This window comes from Callospermophilus lateralis, chromosome 15 (genome assembly GCF_048772815.1).
Source record: "Callospermophilus lateralis isolate mCalLat2 chromosome 15, mCalLat2.hap1, whole genome shotgun sequence".
NCBI lineage: Eukaryota > Metazoa > Chordata > Mammalia > Rodentia > Sciuridae > Callospermophilus > Callospermophilus lateralis.
Window position 1 is genome coordinate 22,022,445 of NC_135319.1, and position 14,103 is coordinate 22,036,547.

Sequence of the window (14,103 nt, forward strand, 5' to 3'; positions counted from 1 at the left end):
AGTTAACTGAGTCCTACAGTTATATGTGAATAATGGTTACCATCCAAACAATACAGAGTACTTTCCCCTCAACATGGAGAATCTTCCCCTGTAAGTATAAAGTCATGTAGAAATCCCTCTCTCACTAGTTGAAATTAATCTCCAGCAAAAAAATTACTTTATCACATAATCTGAAAACCAAAAAACTTAAGATTTAACAGGAAGGAATCCATATTCTAAAATCTATAATTCTTATACAAGCCAGTTTTTCCTTCAACTTGCTCTCCTGAAATAAAATATACAAGAATGTACACAAATTATAACCTCAATGGATATTCAGAAAAAAAATATTTATGCACCAGAATTCAGATTAAATAACAGAAATTACTAGCATCCCCCTAGGTGCAGCTGGTGCCACCTCCAGCCGACCCAGGGATAATGACAGGCCTGACTCTATGGATGAGTGATGCCTGGCTGTGTACCTCATATCAATGGAAAGTTTGGGCTCCTCTATGTGCCTGCCTTTAGTCAGAATTGCACTTATGAAAGCCACACTAACTTGTTGAATGAAGATGCCATTTGTTAGCTCTTACTATTGCTGGTATTCCATAATTTTTCCATTCTACTGTTAATGTACTTGGGTGGTTTCTAGATTTGGGCTGCTAAGTATAATGTTGCTATGAATATTCTCATACACACCCTTTAACAATAAACATATATAATTGAGTATATTCAGATTTAGTAGACACTGCCAAACAGATTTGCAAAGTTTGAAAGTTCCAACTGGTCTATATTCTTGCCATTCCTTTTTGGCTACCTATGATTCATTCATATTCTACAAATATCTTATCCCACTCTGTAGCTTACATTTGCACCCTCTAAATTCTATCTTTTGACAAACAGAAGTTCTTAGTTTTTTTTAAATATTTTTTTAGTTGTAGATGGACACAATACCATCTATTTATTTTATGTAGGCTGAGGATCAAACCTAGTACCTCACGCATTCAAGGAAAGCGCTCAACCATTGAGTTACAACCCCAGCTCAGTTCTTAGTTTTTATACTGTCCATTTAATAAATCTTTTCCCTTACAGAGAGCATTTCTGGGTCCTATTTAAGTCTTTGCTTACACCACAATCATGAAAATGTTTGCCCTATGAGATGTTCTAGATGCTTTGTCTTACCATCAACATTCAGATATATGTTCTGCTCAGAATTTATCTTTGTGCACAGTGAAAAAGGTCAAGATTTCTTTTTTTTTTAAATGTGGATTAACCCAGCACCATTGATTGAAAAGACCATTCTTCTCAATAGCATCGCCTGCCAGCTTTGCCATAAATCAAGTGATACTATGTGCATAGGCCTATTTATTGGGCCCTCTTTTCTATACCAGGGGTCTGTCTGTATATCCTTGTGTCAATACTACACTGTCTTAATTACATCAGCTATATGACAGTTCTTGATATTTGTTCTTCAGGATTGCTTTGGCTATTCTTGGCCCAACACACCTTTATACAAATTTTAGAATTGGATTGTTAATGACTTCTAACCTCAACTTCAGATTTCCTCCCTCATGTCCTTTGCCTTAAAACAAAACAAAAATCTGAAATGTATATTGGGACTGCGCTGGAACTATAGCTGGTTAGGATAAATGACATCTCTACAACATTGTATTTTCAATTCACAACCACAGTTATCTCCATTTACTTGTCTTTGATTTTTCAGTGGCCTTTTTTAGTTTTGTATGTAGGAAACACTGCAGAAAACCTCATTTTTTTTTCTTTTTCTTTTTTAATTTGCTCTTTTTAGTTATACATGACAGTAGAACGTCTTTTGACACATTATACATACATGGAGTACAACTTCTCATTTTTCTGGTTGTACATAACGTGGAATTAAAATGGTAATGTATTCATATATGAACATAGAAAAGTAATGTTCAATTCATTTTACTATCTTTCCTATTCCCATTCTCCCTCACTTCCCTTCATTCCCCTTTGTCTAATCCAATATACTTTTATTTTTCCCTACCCCACCCACTTATTGTGAGTTAACATCTGCATATCAGAGAGAACATTTGGACTTTGAGAAAAAACACATTTTTTTTTTGCTAAATTTCTTTCTAAGTATTTGATTTTCAATGTAACTGGCATCTTTATTAAATTTTATACTTTGTTTTTCTTGGCATATAAAAATGACAAGTTTTTATATGTTGATCCTATATTCAATGATATCGCTAAGCACATCAATTTCTGAATTTTCTACATAAGCAATCAAAAATTCTATGATTAATGATAGTTTTATTTCTTCATTGTCATCCTTACACTTTGTATTTCCTTTCTTCAGTTCCTATACTAAATAAATAGGAAAGGTGTGGGTATACACTCTTGTCACCCTCCAGATCACAGTGGCAAAGTCAAAGTTTCCTTTTGTTTATAATCTGTTCTCATCCACTTCTAAGAAATTACTATCAGGTAATTCTCACAATCACCTTATGAAATGGATCACTATGTGGAGAGCTGGGGAAAGGAAGCCTCAGGGAAGTATGAGGGAGGGCTGCTACACTTACACATACTGTGCAGGTTCAGAGAGACTTAGGTAGAGAACACAGCCAAGTTCCACCTGGCAATGCAGAGCTAAAACTGTGCTCTCAGGCCCTCTGCTCTACTGCCTCAGCAGACAGAGTGGAGGAGATAGGATGGTAAGAGAGATCAGAGTCCCAGGTGATGGCTGGTGTCCAGATGGAGGGCTATCATAAGAATCAGGAACTCAAAAACTGACAGCAACATATCTGTAAGATAGTAAGTGGCTGCAAAGCCATATGAGTAGATTATATTTGGGGAGAGGAAATCGAATGAGAAAGGGGCTCAAAAAAAAAATCCTGAGGAATCAGCATTTGTGATAATACCAGAAAAGCTGACCAAAACAACGCAACAGACTTAGGCAGAGGGCAGAAGGAAAACCAGGAAAAAGATAAGGTTCCCAGATGGCACAGAAGTATCAAATGCTGTCAAAAGACTGAGGGAGGCAAGGTCTGAGGAGGTATCTTTTAACCCAGGGCAAAGTTTTACCAAAGTAGCAATAGGAAGTAAAAGCAGATTATAGACATCTAGACAGGAACAAATATCCTTTACCAATGAGAAGTATGGTACCACAGTTGCAGAAAGCACTGGTCCTAAGATAATGAATATTGTGAGATTGAACTTTAAAAAGCACATCTCAGAACAATACTCTTGTCTTAGTGAATACTAGAGATAGTAGGAAACATTTGCTTGAAGCGCTTATACTAAGAAAGCTTAATTTAAATTTCAGGCAGTAAAACGAGCAGCGACTAACAATTTCTACACACACACACACACACACACACACACACACCTGCAAAGATATTTAGTTCCAGAGCTTATGCATTTTCCAAAAAGGTTTTCCAAAAGACAATAATCCAAAGCAGTAATTTAATGAAATCATGGCTATGATAAAACCTGAATGTCTTTTCTTATACAACAGAATGGATGCTTGGAAAGCCTGCCAAATATGATCCTTAAAGAAATGTGAGAGCAATTCTACAGATGCTGATTGATGATGCTGGGCTTTCAAAATGTAATTCAATCAAGATATTAGTGTCATTATCAAATTAATTATATAACCATGTTTAGAATTTCCAATTTATTAAATGTAACACTAAACGTCCATCAGCAGCCTCTAGAGAACTGAGTTAAAAATTTACTTTCAAGCTGAGCACAGTGATGTAGGCCTGTAGTCCCCATGATTTGGGAGGCTGAGGCAGGAGAATCCCAAGTTCAAGGTCAGCTTCAGAGGTTTAGCAAGACCCTCAGCAACTTAGTAAGACCCTGGCCAAAAAATTAAAAAAGGCCTGGAGATGTAGCTCAGTGGTAAAGCACCCTTACCTTTAAAAAAAAAAAGTGTGTATGTGTATATGTATGTGTGTGTGTGTGTGTGTGTGTGTACATATACACCCACATATATACACATATTTTTTTTTCTTTAAATTCTCTAAAAACCTGATCTGACTGAAAAGGTTTGGTTTTGCAAGTGTAGAGAGTAAAATATTCCTAGAGCCAATCTAACACTAAGACAAAGAAAGGCATTTTTCTCAAAGCCCAGGCATATATAAAGAGGCATTAATTCAAGAACACAAAGAAACTGTTCCCAGTGTCCTCACCTTCATCCTCTTCCTCCAGGCTGGCATGATCCAGTTCCACTCTTACCTCTATTCCTCCAAGGATGGCCTGCAAACGTTTCTGTTTTGCAGTGATCTTCTTTAGCTGTTGTTCCTTGAAAGATAAATACCAAATACAGAACAGGATAATGCAGTGGTTTATTGTTAAATAAAATAGCACTATGAAATTTAAAAACTTTAATGAAGAGTAAAATAAACTTTACATTACTATTACTATACACAGCCTTATTTGAACAACTCTCACTTTCCTGCAGCAAGTTAATCTTGAAGCAATCCTGTTGTATAGACATGCCTGCCCACAGGTGTTCCTCACTGTGTGGCATAGAGCTTTCCCCATTCTTGGGCACTTAAATTGGACACTTAAATCGCATGTACCAACTGAGGAAGAGTGGAATTGCCCTCCTTGCCTACCCCCTTCCCCACTGCATACTGGATACATCATTAAACTTCTCTGTGCTTCTGACCTGAGCAGCCAATGGGCTATAGAGGGCAAAAGAGTTCAATATTTTTAAAAATCACTCTTCTTAGATAACCTACCGTATTTATGACATTCTTTATAGTGTTCTATCCTATCACAAAACTCAAAAGCAAATACATTTTGCCATGCTTCTTAACCCTGACTGCCCTAGATTCCTCTGTCTTATCTTCCTTGATATCATCAAAATTCATATTGTGGCCTTCCTACAGCTTCCCAATTAACTGGGCCTAGAGTACTTGGATCATTTTTACAAGAAAAAGAATGTTTCAACTTCACCAGTGGTAGAGCACTTGTCTAGCATGCATGAGAACCTCATTCAGTCCCTAGCACCACTGGAAAAAAAAGAACGCTTCAACTCTAAATAAGTATGGAGCAAGGAGGAAACCTGAACATAAACACTACATTACAATGACTTACAATTTTTTCTTAGTCTTTCTCTCAACAAAATCCCACTTAAAATATTTTCTTTCTGAATAGTTTATCTCTAAACATCAAGATGCTGATAAAGAAAGACAGGAAAATTGGGCTGGGGATGTGGCTCAAGCGGTAGCACGCTTGCCTGGCATGCGTGCGGCTCAGGTTCAATCCTCAGCACCACATACAAACAAAGATGTTGTGTCCACCAAAAACTAAAAAATAAATATTAAAAAAAAAGAAAGACAGGAAAATATAATTAAGTTAGACAAGGTTCTGAAGTGGCCTAAAGTTTGTTCTCCATCCTTGAAATCCTGGTCTCCCAGAAGCCCAAGAAGTTCAAAGGTCTCTGCACATCAATTCACATGTTCCCACAAGAGGCCAGATGCCCCCTTTCTGATTTGGGGGGGATCCTCTCTGTATAAAACAAATACTAGCTCTGACTTGTGGGGTGCAATTCCAAAAGTGAGAGAGACAGGTGGTAAAGATAATCAATTGATGGGTGGAAATTAAAAGGAGGACCACATGAAATGAGACTGTATGCCCCACAAGTAGAACTTAAAAATACAAGGACCCCCACCTGCTGCAAACGATCAACTGTAAGCACAAGGCTATAAGGCAGAATTGAAATGAACAAAACTAGTCATTCCTATTTATTGCAATTACTTTCATAAAGGTATACATAATTCCTACCAAAACTCATAAAAAAATATCCTTCATAATAGATCTTCCCAACTCTTAAGTTCTCTGACCTTATGCATCTGGGTAGTGAATGTAATATTTAAGGTAAGGATGAAGGACCAGCCTCTCAGAATAAGAAGCAGAAGCACTGTGCAGGGGTGAAGACAATCAGTGTTACCAAGAGCTAAACAGAAAAACAAAGCCCACAGGAAAACAAGGAGATTTAAGTGAGAGACCAATACACCACACTAGAGCAAAAGGAAATGGTCACACTAGAAAGACTATGAAAGTGAACATAGTGGGGAAGCATGCAAAGTCACATAGGAACTACTTTCAACTATGTACACAAGGATGCATACAGGCATGTATAGTGTATATATATGTGTGTCTATGTGTATGGGTTTTTAAAAATATTGTATAACTAAGGATGTATAAGGGAAACAATTTAAACATATAAAAGTGACTCAAAATTTCTCTACAAGGAAAAACATTTGCTTTACATTTTATAAATACTTCCCAGAATATGTTTTAAATTATTAAGTGGGCTCACATGGTGACTTTTTCAAAAGTGTTAATACTTTATGCATTATTTGGAATCACCTTATTATACTTCTGTCGTTTTACAGAATCTAGTTTCCTGTTGATGTCTCTGTTGGTGGCAGCTTGAGGGCTAAGCTGTTCAATAATTTTATTGATTTGCCTTAGAGATGTTGAACATGACCTGAAAAATAAGATAAATTATCTATTTTCCACTATGGTAACATTTATATCATATAATAATAAGACAAATGCCAGAAACATGTCTCTTCTACTTCTTATGAACTACACAGAAACTAAAACAGAATGCACATTCTTATTGGTCAGAAATAGACTAGAAGTTTAAGATAACTACTAGTGGTTTTCTTTTGTTTTTCTGATTTAAATCAGCTCATTTCCATTTTAAAACTGATTCATTCCTTCTACAACCATTTTTCAAGTGTCTACTTTATTCAAGACGCTGCTAGGACAACATGTAATACATTGCCCTTTTTTATGAAGAAATGCATACACAGGTTTTTAAAGCCCATTATGGAAGCCTCCCAAAGTCTGGAAAGTCCTAAAAGTTCCTAAACATTTTCTTATATAAACTGTAAATCATAAAATACTGTGACAATATTTTTCTTTCATTATGTGAAAGAAAAAAAAACAAAATTATTCCTAAAACAGGAATAATAGAATTATAGCTTCCAATTTTCAAAACACAAATTCAATCTTCTGGACACTTGTACAATTTGCTGTTTGTATCCTTTGTGGATTTCAGGATAAACAATATAAGTTATTGGCCATCTAAAGTACCACATCACCAGGCATAGTGTCCTCTGCCTTAAGAATCCACAGCATTTTCCTATCTCTAACCTCCAGAGGAAGTGGACACATTTTCAAGATCAAATATAAAAGGTATGTCATTATAAAGAACTGAGGTCCTCAACACTCAAGGTCACTAACAACTATGCAAGAGCACCCACTATTCAAAAGGCCCCCCAAAAAGGTAATTTAAATTAAAACAAAAAAGAGGCCAAGAGAACACACCAGAAACACTGTAATAATTAACACACTGATTTCTTAGAGTATCAAGTAATAACCTTCCGATTACATAAATTGAAATTTCCAAGCAATAATTTCTAAAAAAGGGCACAAATTACAAATTTTCTGTTAGCAGATGATACATGCTTAAAGTACCAACAGCACCACTACTATAGACTTTCCAACCAGACAGCCACAGATTCCACACACTCCCTCCCCAGCTACCTCAATACTGCCTCACACTGCCTGAGCACTAGTCAGTCTAGGGCTCAGTTTCTCTTTCTTGCTTGCCTGACCTGACCCAAACTCAGCCCTATTGACAATGATGAGTAAGCTTAACTCTCCACAACTTCCCCACTCCTGTCCTCACCCCACAGACCCCACAGCCTGGCCCAGTCCCTCTCTTCTCCACCAATACACTATGCTCAACAGAGCCCATGTCAGTGAAAATGAGGTCTCCATGTTTCATCTTTCCTTACCGAAAGTCAAAAATAGGACAGAAGAAAGGAAAGGCAAGGGAGTTATTATTTCTAGAAATGCAAATCTGAAAAAAATTGCCAAGGGACTGAACACTCAATCTGAGGACAGCAAGCTGAAAAGAAACTACAGGGTTGTGATAAAGGGGCAGTATATTTCTCGTATCTCAAATAGGAAACTGCCCAAATTCAGACATAGTTCTCCTAAGACCACACAGCACATGGCAATGAGTCCTAAATAGCACCTCTTCAGGACACTATGCACAAGATAGGCCTTTGTGGGCTGGGCTAAGCTGAGCCCCTAACCACTGTGTGCAACACCACTGTGTGCATCACTGCTCCTAAGGCAAGGGGCAAGGACCAAAGTCAAGGTGGAGAGTTGCCCTTACTGACGCTATCTCCCCCAAAACAGGTTCTATACATCTCTTACATTTCTGGAATATTATAAGTATTACCTAGATTTCTCTGCTATGTTTAAAAATAAACTCTCAAAAAAGATATGGGCCACACTCACATGAGGTCATCCAGGACTGAACGATACTCCTTCTCAGCGTCAACAAGCTGTGCTACGCGGTTAGCCTCAAGGATTGCACTATCCACCTGCTGAAGCACACCCTGCTCCAACACAGCCTGGTCATAAACATCCACGCCCAGGCCTTGCAGTTCCAGGGCCTGTGCACTGGGCTCCACAGCCGGGATCTGATGCCTGTCAATGTGCAGCAGGGCTGGACCTCTCCTTGCAGCTGCCGATGTACAGCCCTCAGTAGAAGTAGAGGGCCCAAAGTCGGAGGAAGAAGAAGGGAGGTGCTCCTTCTTCTCTGCATCCCCACCATTTTTTTGCTCAGTTGATGATTCTTCATTAGTACTAATATGTTGTCTCTGTAAACAGTCTTGCTCCTGAGTCTGACTTGAGTGAGAGATTTCTTCATTTGGCATCTTGTACAGACTATCTAAAAGGATAGAAATATTTTGATCATAGCTATTTGATCATTATATAGTTTCTTCAACATTGTATAATTAATACACTGATTTCTTAAAGTATCAAGTAATAACCTTCCAATTACATAAATTGAAATTTCCAAGTAATAATTTCTAAAAAGGGCACAAATTATAAATCTTCTGATAACAAATAAGAAAAATTAAACAAAAGAAAAAAAATGCAGTAGCATCGACAAGGACATTTGGGCAGCCAGCTGAGCATGCCAGCAACACAATCCTGAGTGACACTATGAACATTCCCAACAGCTGAAGTAGTCTGGCTGCTGTCTTTCCTGTTAGCATTTTCACTGTACTAAAACACAAATGATTTACATTAGAGTAGCACAATCAACTATAATTTATGAGTCAATGACATAAGGAGAGAATTCCTGTATGAATCTGACACTAAAAATTTTGAGGCTAAACATGTATCTAGAACTTTGAACAAATGAGAATCTCAGAGAAATTAACAAAAATATTATCAAAAATATCTCCATTTCATTATACAATATAATTTCTCACTCATCAGTTTGGTAGGCATGGTAATATTCAATATAGACAAGAAGCAGGACTCACCTTCACCCACTCATGGTGGGAATATAAATTAATACATCCCTTTTGGGGGACAAATTAGCAATATCTATCAAAATTTTATTGCACATGACCTTTGCCCAGCCAATTCTAGCTCAAGGTATTAATTCCAGAGAAATATAGAACACCCAAATGCCTTAGTTATTCTTTCTCATGATGTGGCTGACTATGAGCTGTAGCTCACTGCTGCTGCCTAGCATCATGAGAAGGATCATACTGCATATCACTAGTCCAGGAAATGAGCAAAATTCAAATTGAATGCAAGTTACTTTCACACCATTATAAAGTTAAAAAAATGTTAAGTTCTAAGTCAGAGACTGTTTCTACTTATACATCAGTACAAGGATGCTTACTAAGCATGTTTTAATAGTTTAAGGTAGCCTTTATATATTTTCTGTGGCGTTGATATAAAACCATGAACACATTTATGGTTCTTGACATATGTAGGCATGTGTGACACATGTGGGCATCTGTGTGTATGGAATGCACACAAAGATCTGAAAAGATGCATACTAAACATATAGTAGTTGAAGGAGGAAGTGAAGGGAACACAAAAAAATAAAGGAAGCATCTACATTTTATTCACATACTTAGGAACTGCTTGAAAGAGAATATATTCACTCAATTACTTGTGTAACATATAAATATATTAAAAAGTAACATAATAATAAAGAGACAGACTTGATTTTTTTTTCAGACTTGATTTTAACCATGAATAAATTAAGGTTTTCTGAAACTTTATTTCTATGAAATGATCACAAATTCCTCCCACCCACCTACTCATTCCTCATTGAATAAAACAACCCCAGAGACCAAGCACTAAGATACAAAGTTGCCATGAATTTAGCATAATCTGCCCCAAAGTGGCTCACTTTGTGCTGGAGATTCAGCATGTGGGGTAACAACACAATAAGGCAGGTCAACTACTGGCCACATGAACTGACAAGAGGGAAAAATGCTTTGTGTTTGGGGCTCAAGAAACATCATGGATGAGCTAAGACCTGAACCCCTGGCCCATGGTTTAATACCTAGAGGAGGTGTTCAATATCTGCTGAAAGGAAGTAAGGTTCAGATAGATCTAAAATATAAAGTTTGGTTTGGATAACTGAGTTACCAGTAAATCCAGTCACACACAAAAAATAAGACTAAGTCAGAAAGGAAGCAGAAGGGAAAAGTGGGGGGGGGGGGCTGGCAAGGCACTCAGAAGTCACCATAGTGGTACAGAATGCAGTCAGGATGCAAATCTGAGCTCAAGGGAAAGTTCTAGAAAGAATATGGACACACCAGCAGAGCAAGCAAACCCAGAGTTCCCAAGACTCTAACAAGTGCCAGAGGTCATCATTTTAGAAGGTAAAAAGAGGCTAACACTGAAAAGATGAAAGTTGCAGGGTACAATGATGCACACTTATAATCCCAGTAACTTGGGAGGCTGAGGCAGGAGGATCACAAGTTCAAAGCCAGCCTCAGCAATTTATCAAGACTCTGACTCAAAATAAAAAGTGAAAAGGGATGGAAATGTAGCTCAGTGGTTCAGCGCCCCTGGGTTCAATTCCCAGCATCAGAGGAAGAAACTTCCTCCCTTCTGAGGCCTTCTGTTTATCTTTTAGAGAAAGGCTCAGCTTGGTCTCCCTTTGCAACAGAAGGGGCAGGATTCTTGTTCAGAGCTTTTCTAAGAGCCTCTAAATAAGAAACACTTCTGTTTTCGTTTTTCTTATCTGCATGCAAGAGGTGGGTTTTTTGGGGGGGTGGGGGGCTTTTTGTTTGTTTGTTTCCCAATCCTTGGGATTGAACCCAGGGTCTCAAGCATGTTAGGCGAGTGCCATACGACTGAGCTACTTCCCAGGCCAGATTTATTTTTTAAGTTAAAAAAAAAAAAAGTCAATTCGACCAAAAATATTAATAGTATTGTAGTGCAAAGACAAGATTTAAAATAAAGAAATTTGGGGGAAACAACTAATAATTTTAAAAAGGGTAAGAGGAATGGTTAAAAGTAGAAAATGACAGGGCATATTCACATAAGGAAATCAAGAAAAGGTCTGGTGAATTTAGACATGATTGGTCACTGGGTTATCTAGTAAAAGATGATTCAATGGAGCAATGGAGACAAAATCCAGACTGTAGTGGTTTATGAAGTCAGTAGTAGATGAGGCACCCTATAAGGGAGTGGACTATTCGTTTAATTAAGGAGATTGGCTATGGGAGGGAAGTAGATGGAATGATAAAGTAATAAGAGATCTATTGGCAAGTGGGGAAAGAAAAAATGAGGGCAAGAAAAATGAGAAAATGTAAAGACTGAAAGAGATAAGAGATGACCTAACCAGAAAGCTGTGCAGCAGCAGAAGGTCCAGGGTGTAAATGAACAGAAAGAAGGATGCCTATTTCTCTGGCAAAAGAATAACTCCTGATATACCTATCTGCAGATACAAAAAGAAGCTGACGTGGACCACAGAAAAAATATCCCATCAGATAGGACATCTGGGCACTTCCTGGGTCAGGGGACAAAGTTGGGATGGGGGATGGAGAAGAACAGAATTCTGGAACAAATGTCTATTTAAAAACACATAAGGGCTAATGCAGAATGAATAATAAGGGTACCTGCTGTTGGCTCCCTAAAACCAAGGACTGCCAACACTTCCTAACACTGTATAATTTCCTTCTCTAGCAATGAGTAGTTCCTTGGGGAAATTTTCAGTATTGGGATTTTCAAAGTAGAAGTGGTAGAACAAAAGGTTCCTGAAGTTGATGTTGAGAAAGGCAGGTGAAACAACAGGTTAGGAATCATACTTGGAAGATTTATTAAAAAAAAAAAAAAAAAAAAAAAGCCAGAAAGGAATTGGATTGGAAATGGGATAGAGAGGTAGAGAATGCACCTAGCATCTGGTCATGGTAGGAAACCTGAAGGCTTTCATCAGAAAGTTAAAGAAAAGCCAGGCCTGGTGGCACACAACTAATATCAGAGACTCAGGAAGCTTCAACAGGAGGATCGATTGAGGTCAGTCTCAACAACTTAGCAAAACCCCGTTTCAAAATAAAGAAATAAAAAGGACTGGGGAGGTACCTTAGTGGTAAAGCATCCCTGGATTAACCCCCCCCCCAAAAAAAAGCTAACGAAGAGTTTCAGAAGTGAAATAAATCATTAGTTCAACAAATAAATGAGAGTCAATTACACCAAAAAATGTGCTAGGCAAACTAATTCCTTTCCCTACAGAGTTTAGTCTCTTGGGAAAGACCAGACATCTTAAAAAGTATGTCTATATAGAGACAGGGATATACAAATGCAATCATGGTAACTAACATAAGAAGAGAATACAGAGCTCTTAAGGAAAAAAAATAAGAGAAACCTAACTGACATTGTGGAGGTAGGAGTAAGGTCAATGAGGCCTATCTGATAAAGCCAGTATCTGAAGGATGAACAGGATTTACTCAGACCAAAAGTGGAGTGAACACCTTGCAAAGAGACAACATGTGTAGTTGCTAATGCCGGGAAGAGCTGGTGAATTTGAGAAAATGAAAGAAGACTAAAACAATGATTTTTTTTTTTTTTTTTTTTTTTTTTTTTTTTGTACCAGGAATTGAACTCGGGGGCACTCAACCACTGGGCCACATCCCCATCCCTATTTTTATATTTTTTATTTAGAGATAGGGTCTCAGTGGGTTGCTTTAGCACCTCGCCACCTGTGCTGAGGCTGGCTTTGAACTCGGGATCCTTCTGCCTAAACCTTTGGAGCTTCTGGGATAACAGGCGTACGCCACGGCAACATTGAGGATTTTTTATCTCCAATTTTGAGTTAAACAGAAATTATCTACAGAATATTTCCTAACAAACTACAAGACTTAATTATCTGGGAAAACATTACCTTCAGTGTCCTCTCCCTTGAGCACTGGGGGATTCTGTGGCCAGGGGTAAGCTGAATCCTGGTGTGGAGAGTTGTTTGTACATACGCACAACTCTGTGAAGAGGCGGGCAAGAAGAGTCAGGTCACACAAGGTCTGGGAAAGCTGAGCTTGGAGTTTACTCCAAGTGCAATGGAATGGCTTCGAAGCGTTGTAAGCAGTGATGACACTGTGACCCGATTTAAAAACCAGTTAGGCTACTGCAGGGATAATAGATTGGAGAAAGTGCAAAGAGAAGAGACTGGGAGATGTTCAGAAGGGAAAACGACGACTTCACAGCTTGGAACAGGGTGACAGCTGTGAAGATGGTGGCTGTGAAGAAAACCAGGTTACAGCATATACAAGCGGACTGCTCAATCCTACTTCCCCTACTCCAACTTGAGTATAGCAACGCAGAAAACTCCAGACCGGTACCACACTAACCTCTCTCGAACAACTCTAGTATTTTAATAGAGAACAAACAGGGCGCGGGACCTCAAAAGAATTCGGTGAAGCAGATGCGTGGTCGCTAGCCCGCCCCGCCGGGAGCCAAGACCCGCAAACAGGACGCCAGCTACCAGCTCCACGCCTCAGAACAGGGCAACCCCAGAGGAGCGCGCGCCGCTGCGTCACTTCCGGTCGCAAGCTAGCCTACCAGAAAGCGCGCGCCCGGGTAGAGGACCGGTTCGCGGCCGCCGGTACTCTAGGCTCCATCGCCGCGGCCAGAAGCCAAAGGCGCGGAACGTAGCCGCTGAAAAAGCCCGAGCCGGCACCAGTCACCCGCCACTCGACAGTAAACCTGGTCGCCACTCACCCGAGGGCCACGTAACTGCAACACACGTAAAGCGAGAAGCCGCTGCCACCACGGAACACA

General features: G+C 38.8%; 1 protein-coding gene across 1 annotated transcript in view; it reads right to left on the minus strand.

Moving 5' to 3' along the window:
* The window catches only part of Ercc6 (ERCC excision repair 6, chromatin remodeling factor), a 79,947-nt gene extending 66,672 nt beyond the window's left edge, over window positions 1–13,275 (minus strand). Inside the window, exons 1-4 of the mRNA XM_076834268.1 lie at window positions 13,214–13,275; window positions 8,302–8,737; window positions 6,349–6,469; window positions 4,158–4,269 (exon numbers count right to left, since the gene is read on the minus strand). Of these exons, the coding sequence (XP_076690383.1) occupies window positions 4,158–4,269; window positions 6,349–6,469; window positions 8,302–8,723 (655 nt within the window). The 5' untranslated portion in view covers window positions 8,724–8,737; window positions 13,214–13,275. The remainder of the gene's footprint in view (window positions 1–4,157; window positions 4,270–6,348; window positions 6,470–8,301; window positions 8,738–13,213) is intronic.
* Window positions 13,276–14,103: the final 828 nt, after the last annotated feature.